This window comes from Schistocerca cancellata, chromosome 1 (assembly GCF_023864275.1).
Source record: "Schistocerca cancellata isolate TAMUIC-IGC-003103 chromosome 1, iqSchCanc2.1, whole genome shotgun sequence".
In the NCBI taxonomy this organism is placed as follows: domain Eukaryota; kingdom Metazoa; phylum Arthropoda; class Insecta; order Orthoptera; family Acrididae; genus Schistocerca; species Schistocerca cancellata.
Genome location: NC_064626.1, coordinates 742,546,312 through 742,570,475, shown reverse-complemented (window position 1 = coordinate 742,570,475; position 24,164 = coordinate 742,546,312). Strand labels below are relative to the sequence as shown.

General features: G+C 45.1%; 1 protein-coding gene across 1 annotated transcript in view; it reads left to right on the top strand.

The window, feature by feature from the left end:
- Positions 1-5,435: 5,435 nt before the first annotated feature.
- Positions 5,436-24,164, top strand: part of LOC126099814 (LON peptidase N-terminal domain and RING finger protein 3) — a 186,371-nt gene continuing 167,642 nt past the window's right edge. Inside the window, exons 1-4 of the mRNA XM_049910609.1 lie at positions 5,436-5,469; positions 6,974-7,046; positions 7,283-7,473; positions 16,538-16,879. Of these exons, the coding sequence (XP_049766566.1) occupies positions 5,436-5,469; positions 6,974-7,046; positions 7,283-7,473; positions 16,538-16,879 (640 nt within the window). The remainder of the gene's footprint in view (positions 5,470-6,973; positions 7,047-7,282; positions 7,474-16,537; positions 16,880-24,164) is intronic.

Genomic DNA, 24,164 nt, shown 5'->3' with positions numbered 1-24,164 from the left:
TTTAAAATGGTTCAAATGGCTCTGAGCACTATGGGACTTAGCATCTGTGGTCATCAGTCCCCTAGAACTTAGAACTACTTAAACCTAACTAACCTAAGGACATCACACACATCCATGCCCGAGGCAGGATTCGAACCTGCGACCGTAACGGTCACGTGGTTCCAGACTGAAGCGTCTAGAACCGCACAGCCACTCCGGCCGGCCATACTTTTTAAATTAACTACCAATTATGTTCTCGAAGAACCATCTCCATCACCCAAGGAAGATGGCGAAGACCATTTATGTATTGAAAAATGTATGTTCTTTGATGAAGCTGAACTAGGACTGCAATATCAGATTTTAATGTGTTCTATATTTTGTACTTTCCTTGCCGCTGTGTACGTCCAAGCATGGCTGTGTGCCGCTTCAGACGCCAAAGCTCCGTAACTGTACTTCAGAAATCTTTCAAAACTTCACATGTATGTATTACCTTGTCGATAGCGATATCCCACTAGTAGTTTTACAAAAGCTGAAATATTACTCATGGTTGCAGATTCGAGGCATGCTGCTTCGGGATGGTGGGCCCGCAACTGTTTGGTTGCGTCTTTCAGGTGTGACAGGAGATAAGATCAGTGAGAGCATTTGTTGCTCACAGTTTGACTTCCTGTAAGAAAGCTAATCTTCCCTTTTCGCACCATGTTGTATGACTAGCTACGGTTATAACAATGTGTTTGGTTTGAGAATGGGTGCATCAGCCCGAAATCGATAACCATTGCAGCAAAAAATTGTATGTTCATGTAACGGAGACAAACAAAATAAAAAAATTATCAAATTTCCTCAGTCATTTATAGTTCCTGTCCCTTATTCTGTCGCCTTAATCTTCCAAACAAAAATTAAAACAGCCATACACTTAATCGTGAAGCAGGACCAGCGTACGAAGATACATAGGGATTCAAGTAGATACATGGGGATTAAGTAGGAATCGACCAAATCCCAAAAACTTTGACAAATGGGAATGAACTGCTCGTTTTTAATAAAATAACAGTATATTGAAACAGTTTTATTTGAGTGACAAGTTCCTTAAGACACGTTCTTCATGGTGGCATGTGAATGAAAATATCAATGTTCTACACCTAGTTACTAAACTAAACGTTGTAAATTATCTGACTGAGACAAGTGTCAAGTTCAAGTAACACTGTGATAAATAATTTACAAAAAAAAAAAAAGAACAGAAGATATATTCACATCAGGTTGTTCATGAATTCCTCATAAGCTTCCAAGGCAAAAAAGAAAAATAAAAATAAAAAAAAACGTCGTCGAAGAATATATATGTTTAAAAGAAAATGTCATTTTCACATCACATCATATTTGTCTCACACGCTTAGCAAATAGCAGGTTTATGGCACTTATTACGAAAGTTGATGGAGCGATAGAGGATTAACAATTAAGCTGAAAGGGATGCTTGTGAACAGTATTTTTTGAGATTAAAGGTAAATACGATTTATTCCATTCCAGGATTTTTCCAATGGAGAACCGCCCCTTCTCCTTTTCCTATGGGGCCGAAATCACGGACAATTCATTTTATTGCGCAAAGAAACAGAACTAGAGAGCAGCACAAAGAAACAGCCAAACGTGAAAAATAAGAGAGTCCCTAAGAGACATTTTATTTTTGGAAGAAACGCGAAAATCGCAAGTTTCATGTGACCTTTCTTACACTACACTAAAAAAGAATGATTCAGTGTTAACTTCAAAACTAGTCGTTAAATCAAGCAGATGAAGTCAGAAAACCTATGAATAAATAAAATTCCCTTGTGATAATTGAGTCTTATAGTTGATCAAAATGAGGAAGAGAGAAGTAGATTTCTTTGTTTGCTGCCTGAAATACACTCCTGGAAATGGAAAAAAAGAACACATTGACACCGGTGTGTCAGACCCACCATACTTGCTCCGGACACTGCGAGAGGGCTGTACAAGCAATGATCACACGCACGGCACAGCGGACACACCAGGAACCGCGGTGTTGGCCGTCGAATGGCGCTAGCTGCGCAGCATTTGTGCACCGCCGCCGTCAGTGTCAGCCAGTTTGCAGTGGCATACGGAGCTCCATCGCAGTCTTTAACACTGGTAGCATGCCGTGACAGCGTGAACGTGAACCGTATGTGCAGTTGACGGACTTTGAGCGAGGGCGTATAGTGGGCATGCGGGAGGCCGGGTGGACGTACCGCCGAATTGCTCAACACGTGGGGCGTGAGGTCTCCACAGTACATCGATGTTGTCGCCAGTGGTCGGCGGAAGGTGCACTTGCCCGTCGACCTGGGACCGGACCGCAGCGACGCACGGATGCACGCCAAGACCGTAGGATCCTACGCAGTGCCGTAGGGGACCGCACCGCCACTTCCCAGCAAATTAAGGACACTGTTGCTCCTGGGGTATCGGCGAGGACCATTCGCAACCGTCTCCATGAAGCTGGGCTACGGTCCCGCACACCGTTAGGCCGTCTTCCGCTCACGCCCCAAGATCGTGCAGCCCGCCTCCAGTGGTGTCGCGACAGGCGTGAATGGAGGGACGAATGGAGACGTGTCGTCTTCAGCGATGAGAGTCGCTTCTGCCTTGGTGCCAATGATGGTCGTATGCGTGTTTGGCGCCGTGCAGGTGAGCGCCACAATCAGGACTGCATACGACCGAGGCACACAGGGCCAACACCCGGCATCATGGTGTGGGGAGCGATCTCCTACACTGGCCGTCCACCACTGGTGATCATCGAGAGGACACTGAATAGTGCACGGTACATCCAAACCGTCATCGAACCCATCGTTCTACCATCCCTAGACCGGCGAGGGAACTTGCTGTTCCAACAGGACAATGCACGTCCGCATGTATCCCGTGCCACCCAACGTGCTCTAGAAGGTGTAAGTCAACTATCCTGGCCAGCAAGATCTCCGGATCTGTCCCCCATTGAGCATGTTTGGGACTGGATGAAGCGTCGTCTCACGCGGTCTGCACGTCCAGCACGAACGCTGGTCCAACTGAGGTGCCAGGTGGAAATGGCATGGCAAGCCGTTCCACAGGACTACATCCAGCATCTCTACGATCGTCTCCATGGGAGAATAGCAGCCTGCATTGCTGCGAAAGGTGGATATACACTGTACTAGTGCCGACATTGTGCATGCTCTGTTGCCTGTGTCTATGTGCCTGTGGTTCTGTCAGTGTGATCATGTGATGTATCTGACCCCAGGAATGTGTCAATAAAGTTTCCCCTTCCTGGGACAATGAATTCACGGTGTTCTTATTTCAATTTCCAGGAGTGTATATTACATGGAAGTTAATTTTTTTTAAATTATATAATTACAAAAAATTTGAAATGAAAAGGGGAACGAGTGACTACCCGAAAAAGAACAAGTCGGAGGTGGCAACGAGAACGTCTGCTACCTTTCCTTGACTGAGGACTGGCCGCGACTGAAGTGAAGGCTGAACGACTGTTCCTTAAAAGTCGTTCCTGGGGCCTTCTATTCACTTTGGTGAGCCATTCCTTTAGACTCGTTCGTTCGCGAATGACCCACCCGGAAGACACATCATAATTTTTCTGCTACTCTGCTTTCATTCCCATTCACTTGTATCAGACTGTTCAGTACATTCAGTAGATGCAACTTGCGTTCCAATTCTAAAAGCTGAGAGAGTTTATGACAGTTCAGTTGCTAATATTTTGAGACCCTGATCTGAATGACCACCTTCAACAGAAGTGCTGCCCCCCCTCCCCCCCCCCCCACCAAGAGGAAAAATTTTCTAAGCCCCTGGAGAGTATAATGGTGTAAAGCGTTGCAAGAATGACTAGAAAGGAGAGGGAGCATTCTTTGAGATATCGATAGGTAACGCAGTTGTGACCAGGGGAAGTGCTTTTTGTGAAGAACTTGTTTTATGTCATGTACTGTGATTAGGTAGACCGAGCGAGGTGGCGCAGTGGTTAGCGCACTGGACTCGCATTCGGGAGGACGACGGTTCAAACCCACGTACGGCCTTCCTGATACAGATTTCCCGTGATTTCCCTAAATCGCTTCATGCAAATGCCTGGGTGGTTCCTTTGAAAGGGCCCGGCCTATTTCCTTCCCCATCCTTCCCTAATCCGAGCTTCTGCACCGACCGCGTTGTCGACGGGACGTTGAACACTAATTGCCTCCTCCTCGACCTCCTCCTCCTCCTCCTCCGATTGTTGGAATGAATGGTGATATCAATGGCACAGATTGGGACAGTGAGTTCAGGTTTGGTTGAGGGGGTGGGAGTCATTGCAGGAGCTGCTGGTAGGTGGGGCCCTATGTAAGAAAATGGGAGTCCTTGCAGTGTGGACAAATAGGTGCGGTTTTGCAATCTGCTGTTCAGTGGTCATTGTAGCGAAGGCACTTTTGGCAGTAGTAGGTCTGAGGATAGAATCCGGATGGTTCGCCCTTGTGGCAGTGATGGTACACCAGGGCTCCTTCTTCAAGGAGAAGGTCTATGGTGGACTTGGATTCAGTAAAAAATGGACAAGGTGAGTAGGGCCATGATCATTGTTGACCCCCAAGGACTTTTAGAAGTTCTAAATTTGGGTTGTTGCTCAGTTGAGATCCCACTTCCTTACTGTGATCTCAATGCTGACTTTGGTGATCGCTGTGGTGAAGGTTGGGGTTGTTTGACATGAGGTATTGTGGTAAGAAGTGTTAAGGCTATGAGACCAAAGGTAGTGCAAGGAATTTTGGAGAGGAGGTAAGTGTGGAAGTAGGGGTTCAGAGACTTTAGGAATACAGAGTCTTTTCTTTGGATGATTTGTTGGATGTTGCGGCTTGGTAAATATTTTTGATTTCGAGGCTGAGGGATTTGGATCTGAGGAATTCTGGGTCTGTTGTGGAAAGGATGAAGATGTGCGTGGCAGGGGAAGATGTTGGAGGGGGAGGAGTTGTGACTATATGCTGAGCGTCAATGGGATCAGTCTGCGGATATTTTGTGGAGGAGTGCAACAGATGTCGGTGTTTCGACGTTTTGTTGGCTTTTTACTATTGTTGGAGGGAAGGATGGTTGGGGGATGTGACATTGGTAAGGGCTACCGGGAGTTGTGCATATCCTTCAGCATGGCATGTCTTGGTTGGTGTGGTGAGGCTTGAGGAACTGATGCTTGTGATGTCATCTGCGGCAGCCGTTGCTCAGCTGGCTGTTAACTGCGCGGCCGTGGTGGATGTGGTGGCTTGTGAGTCGTGGCTAAAATAGAAGATGTAGGGGGAGCTGGTAACAGAAAGAGATGCATGTATTACTACTGTGGTGGGAGAGGATACTGCAGGTAAGGGAGGATAATTGTAGGGGGTGGGATAGAGAACAATGGCATCTGGAGGAGGAGAGGTCTAGATGACAGATATTATGGAATGATCCATGATGGCGGACTGTGATGAGCGACGTTGAATGGGCTGAGCGGCCGTCGAAGTGACGCTGGGATGACGGTGACGAGCTGTGGTGAAGTTGTGATCGGTGAGTATCTCCGATATGACAGGGATGGTTCAAATGGCTCTGAGCACTATGGGACTTAACATCTATGGTCATCAGTCCCCTAGAACTTAGAACTACTTAAACCTAACTAACCTAAGGACGGCACACAACACCCAGTCATCACGAGGCAGAGAAAATCCCTGACCCCGCCGGGAATCGAACCCGGAAATCCGGGCGTGGGAAGCGAGAACGCTACCGCACGAGATATGACAGGGATGGAAACAGCTGTGTCAGGGGTGATGGGATGGTGGCGACAAACTTATAGAAGTGGCGGCGGCGACGGCGGCGAGAGAGTGGTTGATGCGTGATTCTTGGTTGACGCCGTCGACGACGGCGGTGGCGGCGAGATGAAGACGGCGGCATTGACGAGATCCACAGAATAAGGTGACGACGAAACACATGCACACGCTGCAGAAGTCTCGAGGTCGCAAATAACACATGAAATAAAGTCTCGATTACACAAAAAAAAACACAGAAGGAAGTCTCGATGACACAATCAAACTACACAGACGAACAGCTACGGACGCAAAACATACCCTACCAGTCTATGCAACAAGGTGTGCGGCAATAAACGAACTAGAGCTGAGAAGTACCTATCCTTGTCCTGGGGAAGGATGTGTACGTTTTTCCTGTTAATGAACATAAATAAAACCTATCGAAAGAAGTAAAGCAATGTCGTTAAGTTTTTAACTCGCAAAACGAAATCAGTAAATCCATATATCGTAGCCAAGTAAATTCAATGCTTTTTTTTATATTCGTAAAGATAAGATTGCGGCGCTGAGTTCTGTCATTGAAGTACACTTCCGAAACACCTGTCACTGGGTTAAAAAATAACAGTGCTATGTATTGTTTGTTTGCTGTACTACAAAGTTAACAACACCATCTATTGGTTGTTTGGTGTACTACACTGGCACTAAGGTAAACACACGAACCACTAAGTTTAGTAGAGCCCTAAAACTATGAATTACGATATTTTTTCGTGATCCGCTTTTAATGAAAAGCCCCAAGCTACGCTAAAGTAATCTGTGATAACACCATGAGAATTCGTTTAGTAGTTTTGGAGATAAGCATGTTCAAACAGATACACAAGATGATTTCGATAACAATTTCAATTACTACTTCTTTTTTCCGTGATCCTACTTTTACGAAATAAATCCTATATGTTGCCCCAAACCACGCTCAAGTAACCTGCAAACACCCCAAAAACATCGAAAAGTCGTCTAGTAGTTTTGCAGATTAGTGTCTTCAAACACACACGACGGTTTTACATTTTTATTATTAGTATAGATTTCGTAGAGTTATCTAGTTTTCTTTGCCGGGTGCTCAGAACGACTATCTTACGTATGTGTTTATTGCTTCCTCTCTTATCAGCGTGCCAGTTCGTAGTGCCTGACGATATGACTAAAAATTGAGTGTTAGTCAATCCAATCAGCAGGGAAACCTCAAAAAACACAGTACAGATCTAATTTACCATCTCTTCTTTCAGTACAAGTGACCAAAAAGCAGTACTCCATCCAGGAATACACGACACCATTCCTGCCGTGCCTGTGCGATCCAAGGTAAGTAAGAGCGTCGTATATATGTTAAACAGGGAATTCTGTGTTGCCAAAATATCATTTTTATGTGTGGAACAGTATCGAGAAGCTGATATTACTCATGGTGGACACTGCGGTTGACACTACGGCGACATCTCTACAAGCTGCGAGTGACCAAACAAACGTGGGAGGTTGTTGGGCGACCTCCGGCACCGACTCCACATCCGGGTTTTTTTGCGGACGCCTGCTGTGTTTCGCAGTTTGCGAAAAGCTGTTCTCCGTGGAGAAGAAGGAAAACCTGCACGAAACCGCTGGCTAGTACGTAAGGACTGGGCGGCGCGTAAGGTCCGGCGACAGCTGTGCGCGCCCAGGGACAGTTACGTCAAGAGCGGGGCGGCTGCGTTACGCGGCCTGCCCGGTCACCCGTCAGCGTTTATAAAACGCCCATCCGGTTATGGAATGATGCGCCTTCGTCCGGCACGGCAATTCTATTTGCGCTGCGACCCTTATGAAACGAACGCAATTGTGGCGTTGCAGTTGCTGCCTAACAGGGATCCCCGTTTCATGTCCAGGCATACACAGATTCCCGCTCTGTGGACGTAATGTTTACTTTCGCGTCGCACTTCCTATATGTAACTTTTTATTGTTTGTCTTGCTGGTGCACTTCATGTAATCTCCAATGATAGAACTAAAGGCAAACCATTCCTTCGGGTAAGAGACCATAAAAAAGCGGTATGTTTCTAGTACCGCCTAACTCTTAGTGAGAGCGGTCGATCTGGACGTGTGTCCGTCAGAAAAAATATATGATGACTTTTGAACATTATTAAGGTAAATACATTGTTTGTTCTCTGTCAAAATCTTTCATTTGCTAACTATGCCTATCAGTAGTTAGTGCCTTCAGTAGTTAGAATCTTTCATTTAGCTGGCAGTATTGGCGCTCGCTGTATTGCAGTAGTTCGAGTAACGAAGATTTTTGTGAGGTAAGTGATTCATAAAAGGTATAGGTTATTGTTAGTCAGGGCCATTCTTTTGTAGGTATTATTGAATGTCAGATTGCGTTGCGCTAAAACAAATATTGCGTGTCAGTTTAGTGACGATCAGAATAAGTAAAGAGAGAAATGTCTGAGTACGTTCAGTTTTGCTCAGCCGTTTGAAAATCAAATAACGTAAGAGGTTCATCAGCACAGTCATTTATAATTTTTCTAAGGGGACTTTACATTAGTAAAAAAAATAGAAAGCCTAGATCGCTAATTGTTTTAAAACAATGACATTCTCTGTTCATTCACAAAAATGTTTCGGCGAAAACAACAGAAAGTAGTTCCTTCCGCATGAACATCAACAAAGATAAACACAGTTTTACCAAAATATAGATACATTTCTGTGTGCAGAATGGTTTTTATTTTCATGTCCCTCTTACCAGTTATTTGTTTACTTCGTACTTTGTTTGTCATTTGATTCGACGCACACGTTTGTGAAACCACATTTCAGATATTTCTAGCTCCTGCTTTTATGGTTTTTCTGTTGTCCGCTTTTCTATTTATGTGTTCTGCTGAGGGTCTTGGATTCTGGAACTCTTTCTCGCACTCTTGCATTACTAAATATAATTAATTAAGGCACTGTTTTTCTTCAGAACGCTAGTCTGCTTCTTACATACCTTTGTTTGTTTCCTTCTAGAGAGTGATGTTTTCCAGACTGCAGATGTACTGCGTCAGTACTAATTTCTTAGAAAGTGTAACACGAACAACAACCTTTAATGTTATAAGTCACGCCTCATTTGTGTCAACACGTCCACCGCGATATGTGATTAACAATCACATGGTCACTTTTTATCTGTCCTTCCTAATCAAAATCTTTAACTTATCTACGCAGTGCTTTCATAATCTTGATTATATCAAACGATTGGTATAGAATGACGCCCCGTCAGGAATGAAAGCCAGGGTAAGGAAACTGCACCGCAGTAATGTTAATTGGTGGGGGAAAGGCGGAGCGAAGAAGATATATTAGTGTTTAACATCCCGTCAACCTCAAGGTCATTAGAGATGGTGCACAAATTCGGAGATGGTGCACAAGTTTGGATTGGGGGATAGGATGGGAGAGAAATTATCCGTCTCGTTTTCAAAGGAACCATTCCGGCATTCGGCTTATGCGATTCATTGAAATCATGGAAAACCTAAATCTACATGGATGGTTGGTTGTTTGGACGACCATCCTCCCGATTGTGAGTCCACTTCGCTCACTACCGAGGGAAGACAGCATTGGGGATAACGTTGAGGACAGACCCGTGCGGTAACTCGCCATTGTGGTGCATACTGCCTGCGTACCCCAAAAAAAAAACGCTCTCGTCGAAGCCTCTTATGAAAGCCCGAAATAGCTACACGACACGTTGGTGTGCTTCTTCCGCTTCAGTACTGATAACTGTCTCTCGTTAATGCAACTGCAACAATGTCCCTGTAAGAGATATATTTTGTTTCTTACGTGTAGTGTTTGCGTAAAAGATAAATCATATGATAATGTTAGCCGTGAAGATGCTGACAGGAAAATGTGGTGATGAGAGGGATAGGGGAAGACAAACCGCATTATTCGAGAGGTTTTTCTTCCTTATTATGAATTGGTGGTTTAGTTACAGTGTGGATGTATTGTCTCAAGTGTAACTGTGCAGGATAAATGGCTGTCGCGCGTGCTTGTATGGTATAGGGTATAGCGTTCACGGTTGAAAGACGTGTATATTGCGATGAAAAGCGAAGACTCCTTCCGTAAGCAGTGATAATCAAGCTCTGAAACTTTAAAGCTGTGCAAAATGTACAGTTCTCAAGCGCAAAAAATAAATAAATAAAATTGGAAACGCTATCCGGCTCGTAGAGGTTAATAGAATAGTCACACGCCTATATACCTTCATAATTTAGGGCAGCGGAAATAGGTCTGCATAGCTAATACTTGGACATCGCACAGTGAATACTGTTTCGTAAAGGCAGTGAAACAAATTGAACATGCGTCAGCGCTCTGCCTACAGCATCTAGCTGTGCAATGAAGACCATTAAACTAAGAGGGCCAAAGTGTAATTCACGACTATCATTTTATATGATATCATATTAATGTGCGGAATCTATCCGCACGATATATAACAAACAACATTCGGCAAACCAGCATCCGTCGGCCTACCTTGGCTGAATTTGGAACCTAATAGCATGCTTATTGCTAGTTTCTTGTGGGATCGGAATTCAGTATTTGATTTCCAAAACGCCCTGAATATTTGTGGATCGCGGAGCCATGCCGCAAGATTCAGCAATATGACGGCCATGCACCGTGCCACAATCTGGCGACATAATACAAAGAATGATAGGGGATAGCTCGAAAAAATCCAAAAGAAGTAAATTGATAAGGAATTACAGTGTATTTGATCTGGGGCTTTACCGGCGTGTATGTTGGTTCCAAGTTTCTCGGGCGTGATGCCGGATCGAATCGTCGAAGATCCACGATGTTTCGGCAAACAACCGTTTCGCCATCATTAGGTGGTGCTGATGGAATCACCACCTGACAATGGCGAGACAGCTGTTCCCCGAAATATCGTGGACCTTCGACGACTGGATCCGGCAGTGCACACGAATACCTTGGAGGACTTAACATCCTTTCATCATCTCACGGTTTATGAACGAGCAGCAACTATTTTATACTTCAGGAGGGCGTAACAGCTTTGAATTCACAGCACAGTGAAGTGAAAAGATAATGTACGGCACTACAAACGGCCTCCAATTAATTAAGTATGAACAACCTATGAGCTTCCATTTCACTACGCTCTGGCACACAGCGCAGTTCCTAGACGCGGAGTAATCGCAATCAAGCGATGCCAGTATAGCCTCGCCACTTTAACAAAGCGTCACAACGGCAGGCACACTGAAATGGGTGCGCCCAATTCTTTATTTATTGTAGAATCTCCACAACAGCATTGACCTCCACCAGACAAAGGTCGTCTCCTATCCAAGGACGGCTCCAGCAACAAGCATCCAACCAAACCCGGTACAGAAAGTAGACTAGATGAGCGAATACTCTTTCAGTCTTTCATTCAAGAAGGACCTAACGGTCCACAACCCTAGAACGATTCCCATTGGTCAAAAATAAACTGACTACCGAAATATCTAAAATTGCGCCAGTGGTCATGGGAAGCAAAATATAGTGCTAAGAAGTGAAAGTGCTGAATGAACAGGCGTCTTTCACAGTATTAAAGGTGATGTTATGATGAGAGAATGAAACCAGAAGCCGATAAGACTACTCTTCTTCAATACTGTGGTCACTGAGACGCCAGAATCATATAATGATTTAGTTAGAATCACCATGTTTCAGATCTCTACAACAAGGTCACGGAAGAATCCTTTCGTTGCCCTTATAATCGAATTCTAGCTTGGCTCAGCCGCTACTCACGTAGTTGCACGGGCATTAAGCTCCATCTTCCCTTCCTTTTCCTCGTATGCCACGAAGAGGATCGCTGACGTCGTCTCCTGGCTACGAGACGGATGGATCACAATCAACAGTGTCACACACCCTCACACCAAGACACACTACAGTGACGTTTGGAATTTAACCCGATCTGGACATCAGGAAGTGCATGCTAACATATCGCTTTGCCTTCCTGGTTGAAACCTACTAACCTTCTATTAGACAGCATATGGCTGGTTGCAACGGGTGGGAAACACGTAAACGACAGCGCAATTGAGCATTATGTAAGTAGGCTATTTAGGTTTTCTTATTGGTAACGCCACGTAGCGCTCTGTATGAAAATCACTGGCTGTGCTGTGTGCAGTCTGTGGCTAGTTTGCATTGTTGTCTGCCATTGTAGCGTTGGGCAGCTGGATGTGAACAGCGCGTAGCGTTGTGCAGTTGGAGGCGAGCTGCCAGCGGTGGTGGATGTGGGGAAGTGAGATGGCGGATTTTTTAGAATGGATAATTTGGCGGTGTGTCCATCAGAAACAGTACATTTGTAAGAATGGATGTCATGAATTGCTATATATATTATGACTATTAAGGTAAATACATTGGTTGTTCTCTATTAAAATCTTTCATTTGCTAACTATGCCTACCAGTAGTTAGTGCCTTCCGTAGTTTGAATCTTTTATTTAGCTGGCTGTAGTGGCGCTCGCCGTATTGCAGTAGTTCGAGTAACGAAGATTTTTGTGAGGTAAGTGATTTGTGAAACGTATAGGTTAATTTAGTCAGGGCCATTCTCTTGTAGGGATTACTGAAAGTCAGATTGCGTTGCGCTAAAAAAATATTGGGTGTCAGTTTAAGCACAGTCATGTATAATTTTTCTAAGGGGACGTTTCATAATTAAATGAACCAAGAACGGTTTCCTGGACATAGATAGGATAATCTGTAGTTGCATGCTTCCATTTCTTTACTATGTTAACACTTTCACGAATACAGAAGATGCGGGAAATATTTTAAAGCTGGAGTTCACAATGTCCACTTTATATCTTTGAAGCACCACATTGTTATATCCGTTATGATTCTAGCTAAACTAAAATAAGTTTTGGAGGGTGTTTGTAATGGGTTGAATGATAAGTAAGTGTAGCTGTACAATTCATATATGTACTGTATTATATTCTAAAGTGAAACGCTGATGAGAAGATGGTTCAAATGGCTCTGAGCACTATGGGACTCAACTGCTGAGGTCATTAGTCCCCTAGAATTTAGAACTAGTTAAACCTAACTAACCTAAGGACATCACAAACATCCATGCCCGAGGCAGGATTCGAACCTGCGACCGTAGCGGTCTTGCGGTTCCAGACTGCAGCGCCTTTAACCGCGCGGCCACTTCGGCCGGCGCTGATGAGAAGACAATTTTTTTCTGAGGAATGGATATTTTGAGAAACTAAAAAACTAGTTCATGAACCTAAGCAAAAGCTTCCTCATAGATATTTTCACTTGTTTTTCATAACGTCATAGATCGCTTAAAATACCTCTCATGCGTTCTCGCTTCCCGAGCACGAGGTCCCGGCTTCGATTCCCGCCGGGGTCAGGGATTTCACCTGCCTCGAGACGACTGGGTGTTTGTGTTGTCCTCATCATTTCATCATCACTCATGAAAGTGGCGACATTGGGCTGAGCAAAGGTTGGGAATTTGTACGGGCGCTGATAACCGCGCAGTTGAGCAGCCCACAACCTAAACATCGTCATGTTCTCTCATGCGTGTGTTTGACGCCTGTCTGTTTCTGCCGTTTACAGAGCATAGGCTGTTGCTTTGTGGGACTGCAACTTACAAGGCCGCTCTGTATTGCCATCGATCACATGTCAGAGCACAGACCATCGCGGACAGAAGGAAGTGTCTGTGTACACGAAGGATTAGTCTTACGGAAGTTTTCCTCCTCTTTGGAGCAGATAAATCTCTAAGATATTTGTTAATCAGAGTGAAAATAGTTCAGACTTGGACTGAGAATAGAACCCCGAGCAGAGAATTCATAATTACGTTTCAGAAACGTCTCACGTAACTTCCACTGAGCAGAAGCGAGCCCCTCAGGCGGATAATGTGTCCCAAAGGTCTAACTCGGGCCCAGGGACGAATTACAACGAATTGTTGGTCTTACTTATAGGGATGAAACATTCCCACTAGGTAGATGCACTGACCGCTCCGCGACCCTGGCACATTGCCTTTGCGCGACTGCGCGGACTATCCTAGCACGCCTTCCTCCTCAGTCCAAAGTCCCATTCACCCCTCAATCCACTTGGCATTTCCGGCCTTGTACAAATTTTCATTTTTCACATCTGTGGGCATATGTACATCATAGATATTTGAGACTTGAAAAGGTCTCTGGAAACATACAGCTTATTTGATGAAACATTCCTACATTAGACTCAGGGAATATGAACTAATGAGCTATCTCCTTTTCGGTTGTGTGGTATAAATAATGATTTATAACAAATACTTGTAAATTTCTTGGGCATTCCTTAATAATAATTGAACTATGTGTGAATATATGATGCATTCCTGGTGATTACAATAACTATCAGTACAACTTGATTCCATTATAAACACATACGATATTATCGGTTTTATTCAGTGGTCTGTATTCCAGGAACTGGAATGTATGTTCTTACAACAAATAACTTATACGTTATTTAACGGAATTTATGCCATACAGAAGTAGAAAATGTTGAATCGCAACTCACAGTAGATTTCTTGGGAGAACCGACAAAACTTCGCTATGTAATCTAATAACAAAAATTGCAGTTACGCAGAAGAAGTGATACAAAGTCATGGATAATTAGTAGTTGCACACCTGATAAGGACAACATTTTGCTAAAGTGTCTCATGCCAAACCGAACTGTGTTATTAGAATAATGCAGAAAAGTGCATTGCTCATAAAATTAGCGAGACAGTTACAGATTTCATTCTATTTACGTACAAATTTAAGTTTAAATTACTGTCAAGACAGGAGTGACACAGGAAGATGGATGTTCACCCATTCTACTTCACTAAGTTTTTGAGAAAATAGTCAGAACATGGGATAAAAAAACCAATGATGTTAACATGGGGAAACACAAGGGTAGAACCGTCAGCATGAAATGTCTAGGCTTTGCTGGTGATGTAGCCATCATAGCATATAACAGAAAGGAATCCACAGAAGCTGTAGACACGCTACAAGAAATCGCTCTGAGCAGTATGGGACTTAACATCTGAGGTCATCAGTCCCCTAGACGTAGAATTACTTAAACCTAACTAACGTAAGGACATCACACACATCCATGCCCAAGGCAGGATTCGAACCTGCGACCGTAGCAGCAGCGCGTTTCCGGACTGAAGCGCCTAGATCCGCTCGGCCACAACGGCCGGCGCTACATGAAATCTCAACCATAACAGGACTACGCAATACATGGACACAAAATCCCTAGACAGACACCCACAGGCAACGAAGTATGGAAAGAGAATACAAGTAGAAAATTTGAAATATGTGGAGGACGTTATACAGAAAAGAGGACTAAACGCGACGTTCAATGAACAAAGTATCACAAAACTTCGAAATGCATACAGACTTAAACGGAACCATTACAACAAAATAAGTATTTCCATCAGTGCCATATTCAGGCACTATAGACGTCCTACCAGACGCATTGTATGCCTCAGAAAAAACAGTAATCAAGTGAAGAACGAAAATCAAGAAGATGGAAAAAACAAGAAAGAAAAATACTGAGGAAAACCTGTGAGCCGGTTCAGGAATAATCTGTGTGAACAAACGGAGACGATTCCAGACAAGAAGGGCGAAGTTCTTGGGATACATACGTAGGATAAACGAACAGACTGATTAAGAAGATTTTTAACGTAGTGACAAACTGATACAGTGAAAAGCAGTTGGGTAAACGAAATCATGGAAGACGTAAAGAAATTTAACATCTCCACAGAACATATGACAGACAAGGAAGAATACGGGAAAAAAATCATAAAACAGAACTTTTGAGCAAAGGCAAAAATAGTCCGCAGCTCGTGGTCGTGCGGTAGCGTTCTCGCTTCCCGCGCCCGGGTTCGATTCCCGGCGGGGTCAGAGATTTTCTCTGCCTCGTGATGACTGGGTGTTGTGTGATGTCCTTAGGTTAGTTAGATTTAAGTAGCTCTAAGTTCTACTACTTAAACCTAACTAACCTAAGGACAGCACACAACACCCAGCCATCACGAGGCAGAGAAACTCCCTGACCCCGCCGGGAATCGAACCCGGGAACCCGGGCGTGGGAAGCGAGAACGCTACCGCACGACCACGAGATGCGGGCTCAGAGCTATTTGAACCATTTTTTGAAAGGCAAAAATAGAACAGGAAGGAAGTGGACAGACGAGAGGAAAAAGAAACAGGGCGAATATCTGAGAAGTTCTGGGGGAGAAAAAAGAAAGACAGAATAAAATACCACGAAAACTGTGTTTTAGCTTTCTCCTTAAAAGGGAATGAACGACAATAATGATTCTGTTGCTGATTGGGGTTTTTTTTAAGAGGAAAACTGGTGATAGGGAGCCGCCTGCTTGTTCGGGGCGCTGTTGGCAACAATAGCCGGTTTGGTTTATGTAAAGCTGGGTGCGGACGAGGAGAAGTAGCGCAAATGGGAGGCGTTATGTGAGCGGAGGCACCCACATTTAGCCGGTGAGGTGGTTATACGGTGCCCGAAGCCGGCGGCAGCAGGAGCTGCGCGGCGCGGAGCCACGGCGCATGCGCAGGGCGGGGACCTGGAGGGGGCACGGGCGCGGCTTACGTAAAGTCGTTCACTGCGAGGCAGTCAGTGTGCGAGCAAGATTGCGCGCAGTTAGTTGGTGGTGAGTGCCGGGCGAGTGAGGAGTGCGCACCGACCACGTAGGCGACACAGGCGTGGGAGCAGGGAAACCGGGCGGTCAGTGACAGATGCAAAGGCCGCGACGGAAGCGATGAGCGGCGGTGAGTGCGACGGCAGTGCGGCCGCGCGGCGGCGGGTCCGCCAGCTGGCCAGCGCGCTGCTGGAGGCGGCGGTGGGCGCCGGGGGCGGCTGCGCGGCGGCGGCCGGGGGCGGAGGCGGCGCCGCGGCCGCGGGACCTGAACTCAGCCCGTTCGCGTGCCCGTCTTGCGAGGGCGTGCTCGTGTCGCCGGTGACGCTGGCGTGTGGGCACAGCCTGTGCCGCGTGTGCACGGTGCGGGAGGCGGGCCGGCCGTGCCGGCGCTGCGGCCTGCGCCTGCCCGCCCCCGCCGCCCCCAGGGACGCGAACGTGAACGTGAACGTGCTCGTGCAGGCGCTCACCGAAAAGTGGTGGCCCGCCGAGCTGGCGGCGGCGCGGCTCCGCGACCAGGGCAACCAGCTGTTCGCGCGGAAAGACGTCGCCGCCGCCCTGCGCAAGTACGACGACGCCCTCGTCATCGGTGAGTAGCTTCGCCTGCCTCGCCGTTCTCATCTCTTCACTGTACTGTCACCAGATCTCCGCGGTCACCGTCATCATCACACAAAACACTTTTTGGTACGATCCCGTAGCGTCAGATGTAGGAAAAGCGAATGACAGGCGTTGATTGGTAAGACAAAGCCACAGTTCTTTCGCGAAGATAATTACTTACAAGACGCCTGTGCGGACTACGATAGAATCTTGCTCGAGTCTGTGGAATTCCTATAGGTCGGACACATCGAAGGTGCACAAACAACGAGAACAGAAGATGAAACTAGGCTTGTTTGGGACGAATGTGTAATAGAAACATCAACCACATGTCATTGACCTAATATGAACATGCAAATCAGTCTGTCTGCGTAAGAAAGAGCGGTTATAAATTGAAATCCAGAAAGTTTATTCTTCTAACAGCCGGTGAGTAATGAATAAAAGTAAGACACAGAAAAATATAGTATTCTTGAGTTTCGTAATTGTATTGGTCAACACGTGAGACGAATGACAGAATGACGGGACGGTAGTTTGTTACAGCTTCTGGTGCAGAAAAGTAGTCTATTTGAGTTGCGAGAAAGTCCTAGTCTACGTATTTTCAAACAAGAGTGCCAGATGATTTGGTCTTCATATATTAACCTCATTCTGAGAATAAGAAAGACAGAAGAGTGAGTGATCTCCTCATGTTAGCAGTTGTTTACTAAACTGTCGTTAATGTCTACAACTATAGCTCCATGATTATCGTGCAATTCACAATCAAGTGCGTGGCAGAGGGTTCATCGAATCAGATTTAAGCAACTACTGTACCGTTCCATTCTCGAACACTGGAACAACAAACACAAATCCTTTCGTGCGAGCTCTGATTTCTCTTATTTTATTATGATGATCATTTCACCTTGTGTAGGTGGACGCCAACAAAATATTTACGCATTCGGAGGAGAAAATTTATGGTTGAAATTTCGTAACAAGATCCTGACGCAGCGAAGAACACCTTTGTTTCAGGCGTAGATGGAAGTAGTTTTAATAAATGCATTTATCGTTGCGTTACACCTAGAATGAATGCTTCGTAGAATTTTGTGTTGGAAATAATCTTCACCTTGCTTTAAGTAGTGTTGAATTTCTGCTGAATGAAGAATGAAAGACTCTTCCAATATGCATCTGAGATTTAAGTGTATTGCAGCAGAGCACTGTGTAGTGAGCTGTTACCTCGAGTCATATCGGCACCATGCACATGTCTCCTAGGCAACGAGCGGTTAGACTATTCTCTGGCACCATGAGTAGCAGGTGTTGACAGACGGCGCGCCATGTGTCACCGGTGACGCTGTGGGCAACGCGGTTGTCCCCTGAGTCAGGAGCTGCGGCAGGGCGACGAGGAACGGTCGTCACGCCTGCTACCTAGAAAAACCTTGCGGCGCTCGCCCGTGCGCTCGCGAAAACGCGCACAGTTAGGCGAAACCGTTACTGCGAAGCACTGGGAAGCCCGCGCCCGGAGACGAAGAAGTGGGGTTGCGTTTGTTTTTCCGCTACAAACAGCCAACGTGACGCCTTGCTGGTGCCAATCTCTTTGTAACCACTCCTCTGCACCTCCCGTGATTCATATGGAAACAAATTTTCTCAATTGACTTTGTCATTTTTGACATCATTTTAGCCTTCCCCGATCTTCACGGTAGTGTGTGTGTGTGTGTGTGTGTGTGTGTGTGTGTGTGTGTGTGTTTTAACATCGTCAAACAATAGCGTGTCTTCTTCATTGTTAGCCTGTCTTGAGTAACCTGCGCTACATTAGAAATGCCAAGTTCTGAACAGGTCAGCAGCGCTGACTGGATAGTTACGTAATGATTTGCAGCAAATATTCCAAAAAAGATGCGGTGCTTTCGTGGCAGAAATTTTCCTTTTTTAAAGAAGTAATTTGTTCCTACGGTGAAAGAAATCATTTTTCTCATAGTCTGTAATTCCCGTCTCGTCATCAACTGTCAACCCCTACGGCGGTTCACGCCAACGAGCCTGAGTTCACTCGCTCGCCCATTTATGAAGGAACGATTGCTGATGTACATAAAACTGGAAGAAACTTGTGTTCTGTTACTGTTTTTATACACCGTTATTATTTAGCGAAAATGCGGCGAGTTGTAGTTACAAGCCGCTAAAACATGACACTGTCAGTTCATCGCCTCTATCGCAGCAGAGATATTTTCGACGATAATGTGAGTAGCAGTACCGCAGTGCAGCATTTTTAGACGCTCCACGATCAGCATTGGGACTGGAACGGTGGGCCCAGCAACAATACCTCCAGGAAGATGCACGCGACAGCTTTATATAACGCCAAACTCGTCGCGGGACTTACGAAACGATGGGTGACTGGCGGGCACTACGTAATCACGAGTTCTCTTGCGCAGTTCACTGCAGGTCTAGCCTGTGGCCCAAGGTATAGGGTTGCTACACTGGGACGGGGCTTGCTGCGGTAAATATGTTTTGACTGACTTGGGTAATCTTTAATGCCAAAGAAAAATTTCTCCCGGGCATTTCAAACTCTGATGAGCTTATCCTCCAACTAAGGATAAAACTCTACCCTGAAATTACAATCACCGCAACAGGAAATTGCAAAATTAGATAATTTTTGCGTTATTCTGTACAGTATGGTTTCTTGTACAATGGCTGTGTACTTGGTAACTATGCATTATGGTTCCACACCATGTCATACAAGGAGGCGATTGCTCACTGTTTGCTTCTCCAGCTAACATGGGCCTGCGTGCTAGCGGCCTAGCATCCATAGAAGAGAGAACAGGTCCGGGGATTGCACGGCAGTGCCTTCGGTCTTCCTTTACGCAACGGGAGCAGCCTGTGACCAGTTACGAAACGGTATGGCGAACGAGGAAGTGCCGGCTCGTCGCGTAATAGCATCATCTCAGCAATTGTAGACGCGGTTGGGGCAGCCATTCAGCCGGACACGGCCTGGAGCCGCTGTTCCCGTTCCCCTTGCTCCTAGGGGACGCCGCGGAGATGAGTGTAGAATGAAAGCCTTTGTCACTTACGTAATTGAGATGTGATGTACGCCACGGGCACTGATCTTTGGCCTCCAAGCGGTGCGGTCTGTTCTGTCCCACGTAGTGTGAGATAGTGTCTGCTTCACTTACATAATCACTCGGAATTTGTTTTTCTCCAACAGTACTTAAAAAGAGCTCTATTTCCAACACCTGTCTCTGTATCTTTACGTTAGGAAACCGTGACATCCGAGACAAAGAAACACACACTCTGTTATTACAACAGCTGTCACCTGCATGCCTGAGTACTGAACAAAGCACCAACTATGTACGTATAACTCTGTTGCGTAGTTGCGAAATCGTTTCATAGATTCTCATTGTATCTCCTTGCAACCATGATCTTATTTGCTAGCGTATCATTTCAGTTCCAAAACAGTCTCATGTGTTGCTCTTTTATCGCCAACTTTCTACTGTTTTCGTGTCATTATACATTTCTTCCTGTTCGCTTGCTAGTGTACCATTTTCAGATCTGATGTAAAGGCTAGCATCATAACAATGATTTGCTTTCTTTACGTAATACTCACTGGAAATTACAGACCAAATCAGTTTTTCTTTGCTGTTTCAAACTTCTGTCTGTCAGCTCGTGATATTGTCCTCCAACTTTTCCTTTCTCGTATTAATTTCTTCATGTCCATGTGTCAAGTACATCCGCCATTGTCATTAATCTATTGTATGTCTTCTGATTTTTGCCTGCACTCACAATGCTCCTTTCTAGTCATCCATCTAACTATCTGTACGCCTGCCAGGTCCCCCCTAAAATGCTAGCTTCTGTGGTAAGAATTTGCCGCCGGGCTGATTTCTGCGGCTGTCCGTTCATGTAACAGTACATGTTTATTACGTAATTCATGTCTTAAGGATGTTAAAAATTGTGTAAACCGTTCGACCACACGATGTTCTACAAAATAGTAGTCGTACCTTAAGTTGTGGCTACCGAAATCTTCATATTCGTCTATTTGGCATTTTCACGCAAAGATATACCATGAACGAGTAGTATTTCTTGCAGATCCTCTCGTATGTTTCTCTAACATTGCTCACATAACTTACTTTTAATTAAAATCTTGCTAAACGTCTTGTTAGATGCAGTTTAATACACCAGACAATTCACCCATGTAATTGAAACAGTGGAATTAGTAGGTACAAAAACAGCTTTCTTCCAGTCCGTTAAGTTCGAAATGTATTTAACTAGTAATGCGAAAATTTCTCTCTACTTAATTCACGTTAAATAATAGGTCTAACGGCATATTTATCAGTTTCATATACAAATGACATTGCTAAAGGTACAGGTGACAGTAGGTATCAGAATCAGAATTTTATGTCCGCCCAGCTGTCGAAAACAGACCTCTTCTATATGGCAAAACATAACACGACAGTCAGCAAATCACAAGTTTTCCGAGTAAACAGCAGACTATACCAAGTAAAGGTGGTTCATTGAACCCTCTGCCAAGCACTTTATTGTGAATAGCAGAGTAATCACGTAGATGTAGATGAAAGGATTGTATCCCCATAGAGGACATAGTTGTTCACGAAACTGGATCTCCGTTATCAACCCCTGAACACAAGCGATTCTGATCTTTGCTATTCAGAGAAAGCGCGGGAAACTGAAATGTGGAAGGTAGGGCGGAGATCTGAGCCGCCGACGTCTACTGTGTGAGCCCCGCACAGTCGCGCCGTCTTCCTCGCTAATTGAAGCCGGATACTCCGCAAGGCAGTCAGCCACACTCACCTTTCGGCTGTGGAGTCAGACGTAGTGCTTCGTGGAGAAATAATTTTAGTTTTAATGTAAAGCCAGGATGCAGAGTTAGTAACTCCCAGCTTTGTATCACACAGATGACTTACAGGGGTTGGACAAAAATGTGGAAACACCGCAAAAAATGGCTACTTGAACATAAATGCTGATACTAGTCAAGGCCGCAGGCTGCGCTGTTGTACTGAGCCGCAAGCGACACTTCTGCAAAGTTTTCATGCGCTACAAGTGTCAGTCATGTTCTGTACAGTTCTGAGTGCTTTCTGTCGGAGCTAAGAGAAGTTAATTTGGGCAAGTTGTTGGTGCTCATATTGTGCGTGCTTCTGTAACCAAAGGAGCCAGAATGTATAGTGTTTGAAGAGGCACCATAACCGAAGATCTCTACCGCATACAGAAGAGGACTGAGACGAAAAATAAAGAGGACGACAGCTCCAAACGTCACTGCAGATCGGAACGTCGCATTCGCGACCTCTCTCAGCACCAAAACAGAGCTCCATAAGCAGAGAATGACAAAGTGAGCTGGAATTCCAAAATCAGTCATCAGTGATGCACATGTCCGTAACAGGAAAACGTGGTGCCGAAGCTGTAAAACCTGGACAATGGATCAATGGAAGGGTGTCATTTGGTCGGATTAGTGTTGTTTTACATTGTTTCTTCTGGCCGAGTTTACGTCCCAAGAGTATGGCGGACATTCGATGATGAGATGAGTTGGGCATCCGTATCTTGCTGTTCCATATACCCCATGATTAATCTGCAAGATGGCGTTACTACCAAGGATTATGTGATCATTTTGGCTGATCTCTTCCATCCACCATAAAATTTCATTCCCCAATGATAACACTGTGTTCCAAGACGACGGCGCCATTGTTCTCACAGCTTTCATCTTCCAGTACTGGTTTTGTGAGCTCGAGAATGAAGTGTCTCGTTTTCCCTGTCCACCACAGTCAACAGATCTCAGTATTATTCACCCATTGTGAACATAAACAAAAGCAAAACGAGGATAATGGAATGTAGTCGAATAAGTCGGGTGATCCTGAGGGAATTACATTAGGAAATGAGACACTTAAAGTAGTAAAAGAGTTTTGCTATTTGGGGAGCAAAATAACTGATGATGGTCGAAGTAGAGAGGATATAACATGTAGACTGGCAATGGCAAGGAAAGCGTTTCTGAAGAAGATACATTTATTAACATCGAGTATAGATTTAAGTGTAAGGAAGTCGTTTCTGAAAGTATTTGTATGGAGTGTAGCCATGTATGGAAGTGAGACATGGACAATAAATAGTTTGGACAAGAAGAGAATAGAAGAATGCTGAAGATTAGATGGGTAGATCACGTAACTAATGAGGAGGTATTAAATAGAATTGGGGAGAAGAGGAGTTTGTGGCACAACATGACTAGAAGAAGGGATCGGTTGGTAGGGACGTGTTCTGAGGCATCAAGCGATCACCAATTTAGTATTGCAGGACAGCGTGGGGGGGTAAAAATCGTAGAGGGAGACCAAGAGATGAATACACTAAGCAGATTCAGAAGGATGTAGGTTACAGTAAGTTCTGGGAGATGATGAAGCTTGCACAGGATAGAGTAGCATGGAGAGCTGCATCAAACCAGTCTCAGGACTGAAGACAACAACAACAACAACAACAACAACAAGGTCAACTTTGGAGATAACTTTGAGTATTCACTATCCCTCTCCATCGTCGTTACACTAGGAAGAATGGTATAAGACTGACCTGTATTTATCCATTCCGAGGTGACTAGAAGCTGTTTGGAGTGCCAGTGGTTTTCTTGCATCATACTTGTCATGATAATATATGGTTTTTATGGTTTTCTATAGTTCCACCCTCTGTAGATACTATTCAGCATAGAGCTGTTTCTACTTCAGAACTCGTATCGTAATTAAAACACCAGAAGCATCACAGCCAGACATTTGTTGAGTAGAGCGAAATACAACATATCTAATGGTGATTGTGCAAAGATATCCGACTCAATACTGTATTATTAATGAACATTGTCGAGATGCCGCACGAAACCTGGAGAAATGTGCGGTTCATGCATATTAATCTGATTACATTAGCGTCGGTCCCAAGCGCGACGTGCGTGCCACGAACCACGAGCCCGTGTCCCGCTATCAGCTCGCCGCGTCCACAAACACGCCGCCTGAATTGTGGTCGCCTGTCCTGTGACGCCACGACGTCAACTCCGACCTCTGTCCTTTCGCATTCCGCAGGCGCTTTTGTCCGGTGGATTTCATCTGGAAGGCAGGAGGCTGACTGGAACTTTTCCGGGAGGCACTAAATATGCCTTTCCCATTGTTCTTTGTGACGTATGCCTTACATGGACAATATTTTTCGGTTGGCACATCCATAAATCAGACTGAAAAAAGCTGTAGCTCTCGCGTTCTGCACGAGTGTGGTCGTGAAGGCTGTTATACCTTGAGGAATTTGTCAACGGACAACGTTTCAGCACCCAACTGCACATACTGAGTGGCGACGTGGCTATT